Source organism: Pantherophis guttatus, chromosome 18 (genome assembly GCF_059756535.1).
Source record: "Pantherophis guttatus breed Tessera chromosome 18, ASM5975653v1, whole genome shotgun sequence".
NCBI lineage: Eukaryota > Metazoa > Chordata > Lepidosauria > Squamata > Colubridae > Pantherophis > Pantherophis guttatus.
In genome coordinates, this window is record NC_142080.1 from 7951181 (window position 1) to 7969602 (window position 18422).

General features: G+C 42.4%; 1 protein-coding gene and 1 long non-coding RNA gene across 3 annotated transcripts in view; one reads left to right on the forward strand and one right to left on the reverse strand.

Moving 5' to 3' along the window:
- Positions 1 to 1747: 1747 nt before the first annotated feature.
- The window catches only part of TOP6BL (TOP6B like initiator of meiotic double strand breaks), a 36328-nt gene continuing 19653 nt past the window's right edge, over positions 1748 to 18422 (reverse strand). The window contains exons 8-16 of one of the 2 annotated variants that reach the window (XM_087880958.1): positions 16485 to 16677; positions 14950 to 15097; positions 12422 to 12559; positions 10666 to 10787; positions 9583 to 9693; positions 7810 to 7908; positions 6350 to 6482; positions 3877 to 4151; positions 1748 to 1884 (exon numbers count right to left, since the gene is read on the reverse strand). In XM_087880958.1, the coding sequence (XP_087737084.1) occupies positions 1831 to 1884; positions 3877 to 4151; positions 6350 to 6482; positions 7810 to 7908; positions 9583 to 9693; positions 10666 to 10787; positions 12422 to 12559; positions 14950 to 15097; positions 16485 to 16677 (1273 nt within the window). In that variant the 3' untranslated portion in view covers positions 1748 to 1830. The remainder of the gene's footprint in view (positions 1885 to 3876; positions 4152 to 6349; positions 6483 to 7809; positions 7909 to 9582; positions 9694 to 10665; positions 10788 to 12421; positions 12560 to 14949; positions 15098 to 16484; positions 16678 to 18422) is intronic. The other variant, XM_087880959.1, reaches the window with a different exon arrangement.
- On the forward strand, positions 2980 to 15293 carry LOC148111535 (uncharacterized). The gene is made up of 4 exons (XR_015730404.1): positions 2980 to 3105; positions 10616 to 10832; positions 12620 to 12892; positions 14816 to 15293. It is a non-coding gene; the product is annotated as an uncharacterized LOC148111535 (long non-coding RNA).

Below are 18422 nucleotides of genomic sequence, written 5' to 3' on the forward strand. Positions count from 1 at the left end.
TAACAAGAATTGGAAGGGACCTCGGAGGTCATCTAGTCCAACCCCCTGCTCACGCAGGAGACCCTATACTAGAGATTCGAACAGTGGTGAAAATTTAAATGTTTTTACTACGGGTTCTGTGGGCGTGGCTGCTTGGTGGGCGTGGCAGGGGTAAGATACTGCAAAATCTCCATTCCCTCCCCAAACCAGGGGAAAGGATATTGCAAAATCCCCATTCCCTCCCCACTCCAGGGGGAAGGGTACTGCAAAATCCCCACCCAGGAGCCTGAGTGACGCAGCAGACTAATGCTACTGTTAAAGGTAGCATTTAGCTTCCAGCTGCCTGCAATTACTGCGAGTTCAAATCTCACCAGGCTCAAGGTTGACTCAGCCTTCCATCCTTCCGAGGGAGGTAAAATGAGGACCCGGATTGTGGGGGGCAATAAGCTGACTTTGTATAAAAAAAGAACACCGCTTGGGGGGGGGGCGAAAGCCCTACTAAGCAGGCCTATACAAAAGTATGAAGGCTATTGCTTAACGCATTGTAAGCCGCCCTGAGTCTCCGGAGAAGGGTGGCATATAAATCAAAATAAAATTAAAATTAAATAAATAAATAAATTCCCTCCCCATTCCAAGGGAAGGATACTGCAGAATCCCCATTCCCTCCCCACTCCAGGGGAAGGATACTGCAAAATCCCCATTCCCACCCCACTCTGGGGCCAGCCAGAGGTGATATTTGCCGGTTCTCTGAACTACTCAAAATTTCCGCTACCGGTTCTCCAGAACCTGCCAGAACCTGCTGGATTTCACCCCTGGATTCGAACCGCCAAACTGCCAACCTTTCCGACCAACAAGCTCAGCGTCTTAACTGCTGAGCCGCCTAGCCAGCCACTAATTACTAACAGAGTTACTAACACAGTTAGTAGGCACTAACACAGGTAGCCCTCGGCTTACAACGGTTCGTTTAGTGACCCGTCTGAAGTTAGAAGGGCGCTGGAAAAAGTTGACGTAGGACCGTTTTTCACACGACTGTTGCCACATCCCCACGCGCACGCAATTTACATTCGGGTGCTTTGACCACTGACTCGTATTTATGACGGTCGTGGTGTCCCCGGGATCATGCGTGATTCCCCTTTTGAGATCTTCTGGCAAGCAAAGTCGACGGGGAAGTCGGATTCGCTTGACAACTCAGTCCCTAACTTAACGACGGCAGGGATTCACTTAACAAATGTGGCGAGAAATGTCGTAAAACAGGAGCAAAACTCACATAATGAATTTCTCGCTGAGCAACTTAAACTTTGGGCTCAATTGTGGCCGTAAGTTGACGACTTCTTGTATGTAGAGGAGCTAGTGAAGTTATCGGGAACTGGGCTTGTTTTGGGCTTGGAAGAAATTCTGAGAAATGGCCTCCCTGCAAAAAATCAGGACTAACTGCCTTTCTTGCCTTGGGATCCACTGATGTTTCTCAATCTTGGCCACATTAAGATGGGTGGACTTCAACTCCCAGAATCCCCCAGCCAGCATGCTTTAAGAGGGGTGGACTTCAATTCCCAGAATCCCCCAGCCAGCATGCTTTAAGAGGGGTGGACTTCATTTCCCCAAATGTCTCAAGCAGCATGAGAGCTAAAGTCCACCCATCTTAAAACCTATGTTGACAGGGGAATTCTGGGAGTTGAAGTCCACCCCTCTTCAAGTGCCCAAGGTTGAGAAACACTGCTGTAGGGCAAGCATTGTGTTCATTCTTTAGTAGAAGGGACCAAGAGACGGGTAACAACTCTCTTCGTTTATTGCCTTGCCCGAGACACTCCAAAAAAACCTGGGAATTCCGTTAACTGGACAGGAGTGGCCGATTCAGGAGGTCCACTTGGCCATGTTGAAAACCTCCTGAGCCCACAAGTCCTCCTCCTGCAAGACAGAGAAAAAGTCCGAAGAGAAAGCAGCTTTGAATTATGTTTAAAGCAAAGTCATCTGTCAGGCTAAGCCAGACCCAAACCAGGTAACTTTAATAGAATGTAGGAGTTGGAAAAGGACCTTAGAGATTTTCTAGTCTAACCCTCTGTTCAAGCAGGAGATCCTATACCATTTCAGACCAATGGCCATCCAACCTCTTCTTAAACACTTCCAGTGTTGGAGCATTCACAACTTCTGGAGGCAAGTTGTTCCACTGGTCAATTGTTCTCACTATTAGGAAATTTCTCCTTATTTCTATGTTGCTTCTCTCCTTGGTTAATTTCCACCCATTGCTTCTTGTCCTGCTTTCAGGTGCTTTGGAAGATAGCTTGACTCCTTCTTCTTTGGGGCAGCCCCTGAGATATTGGAAGACTGCTCTCATGTCTCCCCTAGTCCTTCTCTTCATTAAACTAGACATACCCAGTTCCTGCAACCGTTCTTCATACGTTTGAGCCTCCAGTCCCCTAATCCTCTTTCTTGCTCTTCTCTGCACTCTTTCTAAAGTCTCCACATCTTTTTCATATCATGGCAACCCAAAACAGGATGCGATATTCTAATATTTTAAGAATTTCCAGAATTTCCCCAGACAGCATGCTTTAAGATGGGTGGACTTCAACTTCCATGATTCCCAGCCAGCATGGGAATTCTGGGAGTTGAAATCCACCTGTTTTAAAGTGGCTGAGGTGGACAAGCACAGGCCTAAGTCACGTTCTGATGGTCTTGCCAACTAATGGTGGCTCTTAAACCATGGTTTATAGCTGGCTCAGCCGCTTGACTTTTTTTCAGGACATTGCGGGTGAACAAACCACAGCTTAGCGTGATTTAAGTGTAGCTCTCGAATGCCAGGGCTTGTTCATGAATGCAATGTGGTTTTGGCACTAGGCAAAATTGTTTTTCTCAGCATTCTAGAACATTTTGTAACTGGCTGCGATTGTTTTATTATCCTGCTGGATTTCACTGTTGTGCCTTGCTTCTTTATTTAAAATAATGCTTTGGGATTGAACAGAAAGTTGGCACACAGATGTTTGAAATAAAATTAATTTCTTTTAGCGAGGATCCCCGGTGGGCATTCTGGCCTTGAATGCAACATCCAAGGCTGAGCTGGTGAGCCTCCCGTTGCTAAATTCCTCATTTGTGTAGTTTTAGCAACCAGAAAGAGGCTTATTGCTTAACCAGGTTAATGAAAAACCCGGTATCCCCATTTGCACAACTTGCTAACTAACTTTTAACCTTGTTTTTATTTTTTTCTGCATTTGGCATATTACGTGTGCTAAAATTGGCTGGGTTCAGGTAGTCCTCGAATTAGAACCATTCATTTAGCGACCAAAGTTACAATGGCACTGAAAAAAGTGACTTTAACTGGTCCTCACACTTACGACCATTGTAGCATCCCGATGTCACATGATCAAAATTTGGGAACTTGGCAACTGGCATATATTTAAAAAAAGGTAGCAGCATCCTGCAGTCACGTGATTGCCATTGGTAACCTTCCCAACTGGCTTAGAATACAGAACATAGAACAATAGGGTTGGAAGGAAGGGGTCTTGGGAGGCCTTCTAGTCCATCCCTCTGCTCAACCTCCTTCCAATAAGTAAAGTCGATTGTGGGGGGGGGGGGAAGCTGGATTCACATAACAATTGAAGTGATTAACAACCATGGGAAAAAACGGTCATAAATTTGGGCACAAGTCACTTAAAAACCACCTTCCTTAGCCATAGAAATTTCTGGTTTCCATTGTGGTTATAAATTGAGGACTGTGTACAATATTCAAAGATCAGATTCAAACATAAATGAAAATTAAGCAAACCATATCATGACTTAAATCTATGTGAATCTGGAAACCCTGTTAATCCATTCATTCAAAGATCTATCTATCTATCTATCTATCTATCTATCTATCTATCTATCTATCTATCTATCTATCTATCTATCTATCTATCTACCAACCTGACACAGATTTTTGCTCCTTGCAGCTCCGGTGATGCCATCATTTCCTTGACTTTTGTGTGGGAAAATATCCTTCCCACTCTTAGAAGAAGATGAAAAGGAAGAGGTTGAAGTGGCTTCTGGTTTTGTTGGGAAGCTTCCTTCAGGTTCCTTGTTCTTTGCTTTACTGGAAGTGTTAAGGTCTGAATCCTCTTCCGTGGGAATCCTCCTATTTGCTGGTTTTCTCTTCTTTCTCGTGCTTATTTCGTCAAACTCTGAGCTATCAAACCAAAATCCTGCAGGACACAAACTTGGGAGTCACACACATGTGAAATCACACATTGAAATGCAGTCATATATACAACACATGCATGTATAGACATGACGCAAAGATTCAAACTGAAAATCACATCAATTCCGTTAAGCATTATAGCTACAGAAGTGGCCAAAATTGTGGAAACCTTTTGGGAAAAGTGTGTTTTCTAAAACTAGCTAATAACACCACTTTTTTGGGGAATAGTACCATAAAATTATATATCAATGGAAAGATAATTTAATCAAGAATGTAATGCAATAACTTTTATGAAGGATTTGCTATTAGAATAGCAGTTGCAGTATAAAGGAGAAAAGTGAAACACGTAGAAAAAACGAGATATACAAAAATGATCCCCATGTCAGTTAATCCTTAGTTGGGTAACCTTTAGCATGAATGACGACCTTACGACGTCTTCCCATGGAGTGAACCAAGTTTTTTAGTTCTGCAGCTGTTATCATGTGAAACCAAGATGGAATGATGGCTTCTATTAACTGGGTTTTATCGTTGTGTCGCTTCTGACTAACCAGTTCCTTTAGTCGGCTCCATAGATTTTCAATGGGGTGAAGGTCTGGGCTATTCCCAGGCCATTCAAGGAGTGGAATAGGATTCTCTTGAAACTCCAAAAAAAAAAGAAAAGAAAAGTGGTGTTATTAGCCATCAAACCTCAAAAATACACTTTTCCCAAAAGGTTTCCACAATTTTGCCCACCACTGTAGTCTTTGACTTACAACAATTCATTTAATGACCGTTCGAAGTTACAAAGGCACTGAGAAAAGTGACAATGATCATTTTCACACTTACAACCATTGAGGCATTCCCATGGTCACATGATCAAAACTCAAGACTATTGGCAACTGACTCATATTGATGATGATTGTAGCGTCCTGGAGTCATGGGATCTCCTTTTGCGGCCTTCTGACGAGTAAAATCAACAGGGAAGCCAGATTCACTTAACAACCGGGTTACTCGCTTAACAACTGCAGTGATTCACTGCAACAAAGGATTTAAACTGGGGGGAAAGACCCTTAACAAACGTCTCGCTTAGCCACCGAAACATTGGGCTCCATTGTGGTCATAAGTCGAGGACTACCTGCATATCAGGTGACTGTAGCTAACCTATTTTTTAAAACCCCCAAAATAGTGGGTTTTTTTTTTCTTTTTACTTTTGTGAGGCTCAACTTCCTTGCTGAAGCAGATGCACCTGTTTCAAGTGACATTCAGAGCCTGGGAAATGAATTGTTCTCGTTTCTGTTTGTTTTAGAACTCTTACTTTACTTCCTGGCTTAACTTTTTTCCGTGTTTTGAATTTGGATGCATTTTACTGCTGGGAGAGGTCACTGGAGGACAGAATACAATGGATAAAGGAGAAGAGTTCCCTTTTCTCTAACTACCGTAGAGAATTTCACATTTAGCTAGTCGGCGAAATGCTTTCCTTTTTTCCTTTCTGTAAATTGTATACTTTATATTATACAGGTATTGCTCGGCTAACGACCGCAGTTGAGCCCAAAATTTATGTTGCTAAGTGAAACATTGGTTAAGTGAGTTTTGCCTCATCTTACGTCCTTTCTTGCCACAGTTGTTAAGTGAAACATTGCAGTTCTTCTTTTTTTTTGAATAAGTTTTTTTATTTCTTATTTTTTACAGTGTGTGAACAGTGTGGTTCCTGAGTATCATACATTTCGTACAAGAAAATTAATATTAATCATATTTGTTTCATTTAACAAGTTTATATAATACTAGTAATAATACACATCTTTATATTAAATTATAAATGGTAATTCAATACGAATATGCATACGCATGCTAAATGTAACAAATATGATTAATGATATCCCAGCTGTATTATGTAGAATATGGAGATTGATATAAAAACAATATATTGAAATACTGAATAACCAACTAACAAGTTGAATAAGCAATAATGGAAGATCTTAATGTAATATAAATGTTGGTATTAATATTAGTTATATAGGTTTGTTAAATGTAACAAATATGATTGATAATATTTTATTCATATTAAAAGGTATGACAATTAAGTGATTGGTATAAAAATAACGTACTGAAATATTCAATAACCAAACAATGGAAAGATTATAATTTAAACATTGCAGTTGTTAAGTTAGGAACAGCATAACTCTGGAATTGTGTGTTTTCTTAGTTGTGCACACAAAGACACACCTTCTCTTTTGCTGGTTCCTTCCCCTTGCTCTAATCCTGGACAACTAACACAGGAGCACAATGTTTTCTGATGATCGGAGGATGAGGGAGTTTTGGCAGTTAGAGGCCTTGTCTTACACTTTCTAGACAGTGGCTGCAGAAAAACAACAACAAAGGACACAATTTATATCAACAATACACAAATTATATAGAATGCTTGTAATTCTCCAGCCCAGGGAAAATTGTCATGGAAAGATTTGGGAATGGTTTTGGTACAAAATCATCCTTCCAATGAAGCTGCATCTTTGCATTATATTATTTTTATAAGACATAAAATGAAGGCTACACATGTTATTAACCCAGGTAATATGAGCCTGGTCACTGCAGAGCACTCACCAATGGAGAGTGAAAATATTTCACTGATATAATTTTCTGAAAGAGATCTTAGCTGGATATTGGAATATAAGTAATCCTCAATTTACAACTGACCAGTCAAAGTTACAACAGCCCTGAAAAAACTGACTTATCATTGGGGAAAGGTAAAGGTTCCCCTCGCACATATGGGCTAGTCGTTCCCGACTCTAGGGGGCGGTGCTCATCTCCGTTTCAAAGCTGAAGAGCCAGCGCTGTCCGAAGACGTCTCCGTGGTCATGTGGCTGGCATGACTCAACGCCAAAGGCGCATGGAACGCTGTTCCCTTCCCACCAAAGGTGGTCCCTATTTTTCTACTGGCATTTTTTTTACCTGCTTTCGAACTGCTAGGTTGGCAGAAGCTGGGACAAGTCACGGGAGCTCACCCTGTTACGCGTCAGCACTAGGGATTCGAACTGCTGTGATTGACAAGCTCAGCATCTTAGCCACTGAGCCACCACATCCCTCTATGATTACAATTTGGCAACCAGCATTTATTTACCATGATTGCAGCATCCCCAAGTCATGTGATTGACTTTTGTGATGGCCAATAAAGAATAAGAAATAAAGAATTCATTATCTATCTATCTATCTATCTATCTATCTATCTATCTATCTATATCTATCTGTCTGTCTGTCTGTCTGTCTGTCTGTCTATCTTATCTGTCTATCCATCCATCCATCCATCCATCCATCTTATATCTTTTTTGTGACTTTCCCAGCAACTTCCCACAAGCAAAATCAAGGAGGGGGGGGGAAGCTGAATTCATTTAACAACCGCATGATTCATTTAACAACTGCCATGAATGACTTAACAACCGTGGCAAAAAAAAGTTGCAAAATCAGGCGTGACTCACTTAACCACCTTGCTTAACAAAAGAAAGTCTGGTCCCAATATGGGATCCTAAATTGAGGGCTGTTTTTGAGGCTTCTGTGTTGCCAGACTATCTATAAGCCTTCGCAGTAATTGACTGAACCTTAGTTCTCTTAAGAGCGAGGACCGGAGTGGTGCTGAACAACGATGAGGAAAACAGGAGGAAGGGAGGAAATATGTTTAAGATAATGTTTACTTTTTTGATCTCACAGGCGTTATTGGGCTTCCATTGCTTGAGAATGACTTTGTTAAAAGTTTCTCTGATGGTTTCCTGGAATTCTTGAGTGTCTGCCACCTGGAGAGAGAGCGAAAGAGATTCTCTTAACACAAGGATGAACCCCTTTCACGACCTGTGGACTTCAACTCCCAGAACTGAACCATGCTGGCTCGGGGATTCTGGGAGTTGAAGTTCACAGTGTCGGGCCTGGAAGTCATCTTTTGCATTGGATTTTCAGGCCTGCCACATTTACTGTTGTGGGAAACTGGGAGGGGGGATTGTATGGAGCCAGGGTGATATATATAGTCAAAACAACATTCCTTTCTCAGAGAGTCAAGGACATCTTGCCCTGCACCTGGACGGTTGGAGCTGAGAGGTATCTCCAGTTGGGACGGTGGTTTAATTGGACCATGTGATGGACATGAGGGTGCTGGGCAGGGACTTGGACTTTCCTTTGGGTGGGGAAAACCTGGAAGCTTTCAGATTCGGGTTTTCCCAGACGTGCCGATATGTCATCTCTAATAAAATGGAACTTTGAGGAAACTCAAACCTCGGAGTCTTCTTTCGTTGGGGGTGTTACTTGGAACCCTGACACACAGGTCATAAAGCGGACCATAGTTGCCCGCTCCTGTTTTAACACAATGCATGTGTAGCTTTAATTCTCTATGGCAGGGGTGGGCAACTGTGGCCCTTTTACAACCTGTGGACTTCAACTCCCAGAATTCCTGAGACAGCTGTCTCAGGAATTCTGGGAGTTGAAGTCCACAGGTTGTAAAAGGGCCACAGTTGCCCACCCCTGCTGTATGGCATTACATGTAATTCTTGACTTACAGCCACAATGGAGCCCCAGATTCCCGTTGCTAAGCAAGAGAGTGAATTTTTTGCCCCATTTTATCACCTTTCTTGCCACAGCTGTTAAGTGAATCTCCGCTGTTGTTAAGTTAATAACCCGGTCGTTCAGTGAATCTGACTTCCCCATTGACTTGGCTCGTCAGAAAGTCACAAAAGAGGATCACGTAACCCAGGGACGCTGCAATGGTCATAAATACGAGCCAGTTGTCCAGTGTCTGAATTTTGATCACCTGACCCTGGGGATGTGAAAAACGATCCTAGGTCACTTTTTATCAGTGCTGTCGTAACTTTGAATGGTCACTAAGTGAACTGTTGGAAGTCGAAGGGCTACCTGTATTTCTAATGAAAATGTGAGATAAGAGTTTAAGGCTACTCTTAAGTTAGTAGTTTGGAAGTTGCTTAATTTAATGTCCTCATCGTGGCCAGGCACGGACAATTCCTGATCCTACACAACCTTTTTCAACCCAGTTGTTAATTTAAAGAATGCCCTGCTTTTAATTCAAAGAATGGAGGCCTTTGAACTCTGGTGCTGGAGAAGACTCCTGCGAGTCCCTTGGACTGCAAGGCGATCAAACCAGTCAGTCCGAGAGGAGATCAACCCTGACTGCTCTTGAGAAGGCCAGATCCTGAAGAGGAAACTCAAATGCTTTGGCCACCGAATGAGAAGGAAGGAAGGACTCCCTGGAGAAGAGCCCAATGCTGGGAACGATGGAGGGCAAAAGAAGAAGAAGGGGACGGCAGAGAACAAGTCACTGAAGCAGTCGGAGTGAGCTTAAATGGACTCCGGAGGATGGTAGAGGACAGGAAGGCCTGGAGGAACGTGGTCCATGGGGTCGCGATGGGTCGGACACAACTTTGCAACTAACAACAACAACTGGTTTTAACACATCTTGGCAGTACCTGCAAGCTGTGGAGACACTTCCTTCGGAAGTCACCGTCGGTGCTGCTTGAGACTATTCTGGAAATGGCAGACGCCATGATGGGTAAAGAACATGCCAGCTTCTGCTGCTCCTGTGGAGAACAAGGAATCCTGCCTAGTGGTCACAGCCTCAAAACAAACTACCCGAATGTCTGCCTTCTATCCTTACAGTGGACGGTATAATTGTGCTACGGATTTTATTGTGTTTTTTTTCCCCCCCCATCAGATTTGGAAATTGCCCGTCTCCTTCACAGAAGGACTCTGGGCAGTATGTGTACGAATAAAATATTAAAAGGTAGAAACTGTCAGGGATGGTTACATGTCTTTCAAGGGCAGCTAACCAGGAAGCAAGCGGTTCAAATTGAATACAGGCGGTCTTCGAGTTATGACCACAATTGAGCCGCAAATTTATGTTGCTAAGTGAAACATTTGTTAAGTGACCTTTGCCCCATTTTACAACCTTTTTGGCTATTCTATTCTATTCTATTCTATTCTATTCTATTCTATTCTATTCTATTCTATAGATAGATAGATAGATAGATAGATAGATAGATAGATAGATAGATAGATAGATAGATAGAATTCTTTATTGGCCAAGTGTGATTGGACACACAAGGAATTTGTCTTCGGTGCATAAGCTCTCAGTGTACGTAAAAAGAAAAGATACGTTCATCAAGAATCATAAGGTACATTTTCCTTATGACTAAACAATTTATGATTCACACCCTGGACATAAACAATTTATGTCCAGGGTGTGATGGGTCTGTAAATATATTGTATTCTGTTCTGTTCTGTTCTGTTCTGTTCTGCTCTGCTCTGCTCTGCTCTGCTCTGCTCTACTCTACTCTATTCCACTCCCTATTCCATTCCATCCCATTCTTATTCTATTCTATTCCTACTCCTACTCTACTCTTCTCTAAGCTGTCCAGAGTCACTATGAGTGAATTGGGCAGCCATGTCAATTTTCTAAACAAACAAACTAACAAACAAACAAATTCTTCCTTCTTTCTACAGTCCCAAGCCTTGCCTTCAACCATCCCGGCCTTTTGCCATGAGCTTCGCACCTGGAATAGTCTGTAGTGTTGATGCAGGACGTCATTCACCAGTTCTTGGGTAGCCCTTTTCACAGCCTGCTCGCTGCAGAAGAGGATAGCCGAGAGACGGGACAGAACCACCTGCCGGTTCCCTGCAGCACACCAAGAGAGAAGGGGACAAAGGATGACATCCACAGGTAAAGCACACAAATGCACAACTTCGTGTAAGAGGGATGAATGGGTGAGGATGTTTCTAGCTTGTGAATATGGGGGGGAGAAATGGGAAGACTAAACATTTGGTCCCAGTGACCAACCCAGATTGGATCTTGCAACAAAATTCCCTTCAGTTTCAGAGAATTATAAATTATTGGCTGGATTATCCCCATGCAGTTTGTCTTTTGCAAATTCACTCCTGGTACAACTGATTCACTCGTGAAATTTCCTGGCAGTCAGAACAATTCATCAGTGGAACAGTTTGCCACCAGAAATTGTGGCTGTTCCAACACTGGAAATTTTAAAGAAGATACCATTTTTCTGAAATGTCTAAGCAGGGGGTTGGACTAGAAGACCTCCAAGGTCCCTTCCAACTCTTCTCTTCTCTTCTCTTCTCTTCTCTTCTCTTCTCTTCTCTTCTCTTCTCTTCTATTTCTATTTCTATTTCTATTCGTAGTCCTTGATTTACAACTGTTCATTTAGTGACCGTTTGAAGTTACAATGGAGTGACTTATGACCGTTTTTCACACTTATGAGCACTGCAGCATCTCCATGGTCCCATGATCAAAATTCAGGCACTTGGCAACTGATTCATATTTAGGGGTCATGTGATCCCCTTCTGCAAACTTCTGACAAGCAAACTCCATGGAAAAGCCAGATTCACTTAGCAACCTGTGGCAACTAACTTAACAACTTGTGTGATTCACTTAACAAACTGTGGCAAGAAAGGTGGTAAAATGGGGCAACATTCACTTAACGTCTCTTTGAGCAGCAGAAATGGCGGCCTCACTTGCAATTGTAAATCGAGGACTAACCTGTATTTTGAAACACGTGATTTTTATGGCTTAGCCATATTGTGAGCCAGACACTGTGGCTTATTTAATAAACTGTAGTTAAAACCAGCAATGTCCTAATGCTCCAAGGTGCACACTTACACTTCTTTTGCTGTTTAAACTAAGCTATTCACTGGGAGAAAAGCCAAATAATTCTCTGGCAATTGACTTCTTAGAGGCTTCAAGAATAGCTTCAAGAATAAATGTCTTTAAAAACACATCTGTGCTGCATTTGTATTTTTAGCGGAGGGTAATATGATCCTAAGCACAGATGGGAGGTTAAGCGAAGTTATTCAGAGTCCCTCTGATTTCGCAGGGAGTTTTCTTATCCTAATTTCATATATTCTTGATTAGCTTCGGGGCCAAAGGTTTATTTCGTAGCTGCCAGTGTCATAAACTCCTTGTATTCAACTTCTTAGTGCCCCCAACCAAGTGGTAGGTTGCCCCCGGTTCGCACCAATTCTATAGAACCGGTAGTAAAACCGGCGGGAGGCTCCGCCCACTGACCCTGATGTCATCAAAACGCTTCTGCGCGCACGGCCCCTTTGCGAACCGGTAGCAAAGGTAAGTAGAACCCACCCCTGCCCCAACCCCAAACCCTGATCCAAGCAGATATATATGTGCATGTGGATATATCTATATCTATATCTATATCTATATCTATATCTATATCTATATCTATATCTATATCTATATATATATATGCACACGGATGTGGATACATCTATATTTATATGTACAGAAAGTGAAAATTGGCTTGTCCTGAAACGGATCGGTATAACCAAGAAAAAGGAAGAGCAGCAGTGTCTGTTCTTGAGTCTCTGAATCCTGCTGGTGGCTGGTATGAAGGTTAAATTGGATTTCAGGTCTCGCTGTATCTAAGAGACAAAATATACATTGATTGATTGATTAATACATTGCATTGTTTCTTATTTCAGGCATATAATCAAAGAAGATTCAGTGGTGATATCTAAGGAACTGGTGATCATCATCGTCTTTTAACGATCCCATAATACCTTGCGGGGTGGAATCTGGGCAACTGAATGGAGCTAGGAAGTATTTAGTGACCAGATGCCCTTCCTGTCACCACTGAGGAGTTTTGTTCAGCAGATAATATTCTCATTGACCTCAAGTGAGAGAAATATCCGCCTCTACCAAGATCGAACTCACAGCCTCCTGATTGTGAGGGGAGAGCTCCACCTCTAGGCTAGGTACAACTCATCATTATTTTTTAATGACCCCATAATCCCTCGTGGGGTGGAGTCTGGGCAACTGAATGGAGCTAGCAAAGTATTTAGTGGCCAGATGCCCTTCCTGTTGCCAATGAGGAATTTTGTTCAGCAGATAATATTCTCACTGAGCCCAAGAGAGAGAAATATCCGCCTCTACCGAGGATCAAACTCACAGCCTCCTGATTGTGAGGTGAGAGCTTGACCTCTAGGCCACTGCACTACTCTCTCTCTATATATATAATTTTGTTGCATGATCCAATATATATACGGTATATACAGATTGGATCATGCAACAAAATTCCCTTCCGTTCCAGAGAATTACAGTTTATTGGCTGGATTACCCCATGCAGTTTGCCTTTGTGAACTCGCTCCTGATAAAAATAGTCCTTGACTTACAACGGTTCATATAGTGACCAAAGTTACAATGGCACTGAAATAAGTGACATGACCGCTTTTCACATGACCATTGCAGCATCCCCAGGGTCACGTGATCAAAATTCAGGCGCTTGGCAACTGACTCATATTTATGACGGTTGCAGTGTTCCAGGGTCACGTGATTCCCCTTTTGCGACCTTCCGACAAGCAAAGTCAATGGCGAAGCCAGCTTCGCTCAACAACCGGGTTGCTAACTTATCAAACTGCAGTGATTCACTTAACAACGGTGGCGAGAAAAGTCATAAAATGGGAGAAAACTCACCTAACAAATGTCTCACTCAACAGCATAAATTTTGGGCTCTATTGTGGTTGAAAGTTGAAGGCTACCTGTATATACATACCTTGTTTCCCCGAAAATAAGACCCAACCGGAAAATAAGCCCTAGCATGATTTTTTCAGGATGCTCATAATATAAGGCCTACCCCCAAAATTAGCCTCGGTTAAGATCATCAGCCAGATGGATGCATTTAGTACGTATTTCCCCAAAAAATAAGACCTAACCAGAAAATACACCCTAATGCATCTTTTGGAGCAAAAATTAATATAAGACCCGGTCTTATTTTCGGGGAAACACTGTAGATACATACATACATACTCAAAACTGCACTGGCTCCCGGTGGTCTTCTGGGTGCGCTTCAAGGTTTTGGTTACCACCTTTAGAGCGCTCCATGGCTTAGGACCGGGACCGGGGTATCTACGAGACCGCCTTCTGCCACCAGTAGCCTCTCACCGACCAGTACGCTCCCACAGAGAGGGGCTTCTTAGGGTGCCGTCGGTCAAACAGTGTCGACTGGCGGCCCCCAGGGGGAGAGCCTTCTCTGTGGGGGCACCCGCCATCTGGAACGAGCTCCCCCCGGAGATACGGAGGATCCCGGACCTGCGCGCTTTCCGCCATGCCCTCAAAACATTCCTATTCCAGCAGGCCAGCCTGGCCTAACCTCTCTTTTAAACTGTTTTTAAATTTTTTAAATTTTAAATTTGTCTTGTAAATGTGGGGTGTTTTAAATTTTGTTCTCTGGGCCAATTTATTTAATTGTATTTTAATGGTTTTTTAACATTTGTATTATATGTATTTTATCTTTTGGCTGTTCACCGCCCTGAGTCCTTCGGGAGTAGGGCGGTATACAAATTCAATTAATAATAATAATAATAATAATAATAATAATAATAATAATAATAATAATAATAATAATAATAATAATAATAATAATAAGCATTTCAAGATTAGGTCTGCAGATCCATCCTCTGAGGAGCTTTCTGAACCAAAAACCAGAGTTGCACAACAGATGGTTAGTGGATTCAGTTCAGTTGTGATGCTCTGTGGGGTGTGTGTGTGTGTGAGCTCCCTGTCACTTTACACCCCATGTGCATTGTGCAGAATTCTCATAAGGATAAATGTGGCAGGCCACCAGAACAGTATTTTATTTCGCTGAAAATAAACATGTCAGATCACTGTTTTATTTTCAGGTCCGCCTGGCTGCTCCTGAGATTGTTCCCTGAAAAACTGCACGTGCCCTTCATTCTTAAAACAGCTTTTCCCACGTTCAGACTGGATAACCGAAAACGAGCGTAGTGCGGATGAAACATATACACCGGTTTACCTGTTTTGCAATATGCCGCTGAATTTAGTGTGGCCTGGTAGGCGTATTTGCCCCATGAGGCTAAGCGTGAAGGATCTTCAAAGAAAGAATACGAGACCTCCTCTGCAGAAAACAATATGGGCAGTCCAGCTGGATCGTAAAGAAATATATATATGGTTGGCTAGGGAAAAAAAAAAATTAATCTGAAGGCCAATGAAGGGTGACCGCCATGGAGTGCTAAATTTGATGTAAAAAACTTGTGATCAGTTTTGCACGAGTTCAATGCTGCTTTTCTTTCTTTAAGTTAATCCAATCTTGAGACAATAGCAAATCTCCCTATAACTATAAATATTTATATATATATAGTCAGTGGTGGGTTTCAATTTTTTTTACTACCGGTTCTGTTGGTGTGGCTTGGTGGGCGTGACTTGGTGGACGTGGCAGAGGAAGGATGCTGTAACTGTAAACTGCTTGGAAAGGGCTGTAAAAGCACTATGAAGTGGTATATAAGTCTAAGTGCTATTGCTATTTGTAATCTGCTGGTCACGGTTAAGAACAGCCAATTTCAACCTGCCAAGGAAGCTCATCGGTAGATTAATTTAGGGACGATTGTTGGTCAGTATCTCTTTATACAGTATAGAATTTAGCCTCGAAAGCCGAAGTGAGTTGAACTATCTGACAATTATATATTAACAGTTCAATCTTATGTCTGGTCAGATTAAGTAGCATCAAGATTGGTATGGCCTATTTAATAAATTATCTTGCTTTTATTATTTTTATAAATAACTCAAGGCGGTGAACATGCCTTCCTCTTCCTAATTTCCCCATAACAGCAACAATCAGTAGTGAGTTTCATTTATCTTAGCTACCGGTTCGGAACTGTGAGCAGGCATGCACAGAGCGTCCGTGATGACATCTGGGCAGGTGGGTGGAGCCTCCTGCCACCGCTACCGGTTCGCAACTGACAACAACCCTGTGAGGTAGGTTGGGTTAAGAGAGAGGGATTTGCTCAAACTCACCCAATCATGTTTGTCATGCCTAAGGCAAGGCTAGAACTCACCGTCTCTTGATGATTGGCCCAAAGTCACCCTGTCGGCTTTCATGCCCAAGGCAGGATTAGAATTCAGTCTCCTAGTTTCTAGTCTGATGCCTTAACCACTAGACCAAACTGGATCAAGATAATATAGGCTACATATAGGGTACACTCTTAGACTCCCTGAAAATAAGCTTTTGCGTATTTAATTCAACAAGACATACTACTGAGTAGAAAAAAATTCTCCAAATATTTAAGGGGAATGCATTCAACTGGAAGAAATATGGAGGTGTCTCCATGGCTGGCTCCCTCAAATTTGGGAGATGGAAACACACAAGATTTGCCAAAGATGGATACCTTTGCTTTAAAATATTTCAAAAATTCACGTGGCTACATCTGTTTTAGTTCAAACCATTTTCTTAGCCAAATAACTCCCGCTTTATAGTTTGCAAGCCCAGCCCAACTGCAGGTTAAAGCATCCCTTGATTCTCTTTCATTGATCACTAATCACAGGAAAGGATACGGAGACAGCAATGATCTTCGCAGGTTGGTTAGGAAAAGATTTCTGGCAGGGACACAGGGATGCGGCAGGTATGAGGCTCAGTGCACCTGTGAAACCTCTTTCTACTAATTCATCTGGGATGAACAGATTGACTCGTTCACCGGTCACAAGGTGGATTTTATCACAGGATGGGATTACAGCCCTGAATTCTGACCTGGGAGAGGGAGAGAGAAAGAAAGGAGGAGGGAGGGAGGAAGGGAAGGAGAGAGATGAGAGCGAGAGAGGGAAGGGAGGGAGGGAGGGAGGAGGAGGAGCAGAAGGGAAGGGAAAGAGGAGGGGAGGAAGGAAGATGAGAGCGAAGGAAGGAAGGAAGGAAGGAAGGAGTGGGGTTAATTGGAGATGGAAAACAGAAGGAAATAAATTATAAATAAATAACAGATTAGTGAAAGATCAGCCTTTTGTAATCTAATCCTTTTCACATATGTTGGGAAGCATCAGATTTGGAGACCCATTGCCCATCATATTTAGGGTGACACGTTGAGAGATGAAGTTCACTCACACAATTTTCAGTTTACATTTTTAAAAAATCAAGCTGTTAACAGTAGCAAACCCTTCACAGATAAATGTGGATTAATTCCTGTGTAGAACAGATTCAGCTACCAGAACAATTATTTTTTAAAAAAAAATCTTGATTGTATGTTAATTGAATAATTAATAGGAGATGAAAGATTGTAAAAGAGAACTGGGAGAGCAAAAAAAAGAAAGCATTAGACAGCAAGGAAAGGCAGTCATTTGTTTTATTTCAGTGCACTAACCGCTCAAAACTATTCTGCAGCACAGTGGCATAGAAAAGTCAGCATTTTAAAATTACGTTTTTATTTAAGCATCTCGTATTTTTGTTAAAATGCACAGCTTGGTTTATAGCATCGTGAAAGCATAATTTTCAAGGGTAAAATTGTGCAAGAACCAAACTTTTTTAAAAAAAGAGTAGCAAATGAACAGCCAACACAGAATGTTTTTCCCCACAGTCTCAGTTCCATAGACCTCAAGATTCCCAAAGGAGAATGTCCTTTACCAGGTGTCAAAATTTTAAGAAAAAACTTTGTGCAAGCAAATTTCAAGATTCTTCTCTATGCTAAAGTCCCCTAGAGTTGACTTACTTATTTCAATTTATAGCCAGCCTTTCCACCCATATGGCATGCAAGTTCTTAATTAACAGACTAGCCCAGTGACGGTTAATTTTTTCGGCACCAAGTGTCGAAACTGGACCGTGCGTGTGCCGGAGCTCCAGAACCTGGAAGGAAGCAGCTGGCCGGTGTGCATGCATGCGACGGAACCCGGAAGATCAGCTGGCGACGGCATGTGTGCCCACAGAGTGAGTGCGTGCCACCTCTGCAGTGGTGGGTTTCAACATTTTTTACTACCGGTTCTGTGGGTGTGGCTTGGTGGGCATGGCAGGGGAAGGATACTGTAAAATCTCCATTCCCACCCCAATCCAGGGGAAGGTTACTGCAAAATCTCCATTTCCTCCCGATCAGCTGGGACTCGGGAGGCAGAGAATAGATGTGGGCGGGGCCAGTCAGAATTTTTACTACCGGTTCTCCGAACTACTCAAAATTTCCGCTGCCGGTTCTCCAGAACTGGTCCGAACCTGCTGAAACCCAGCTCTGCACCTCTGCCATGTGTGCCATAGGTTCATCATCATGTGACTAGGCTGATGGTATATAAAAATGCACAACTATCCAGGCTCCACAGTACATCAAAACTGTTATAGGGTCTCCTGCCTGAGCAAGGGGTTGGACTAGAAGACCTCCAAAGTCCCTTCCAACTGTGTTATTTGGCATTCTGAGAACTGAATGCAATGAAATTTCATGTTAATGTATGCTGATTAGTATACTTTTAAAGTGACAAGTTTCTACTCTGTTCTGTTCTGTTCTGTTCTATTCCATTCTATTTATT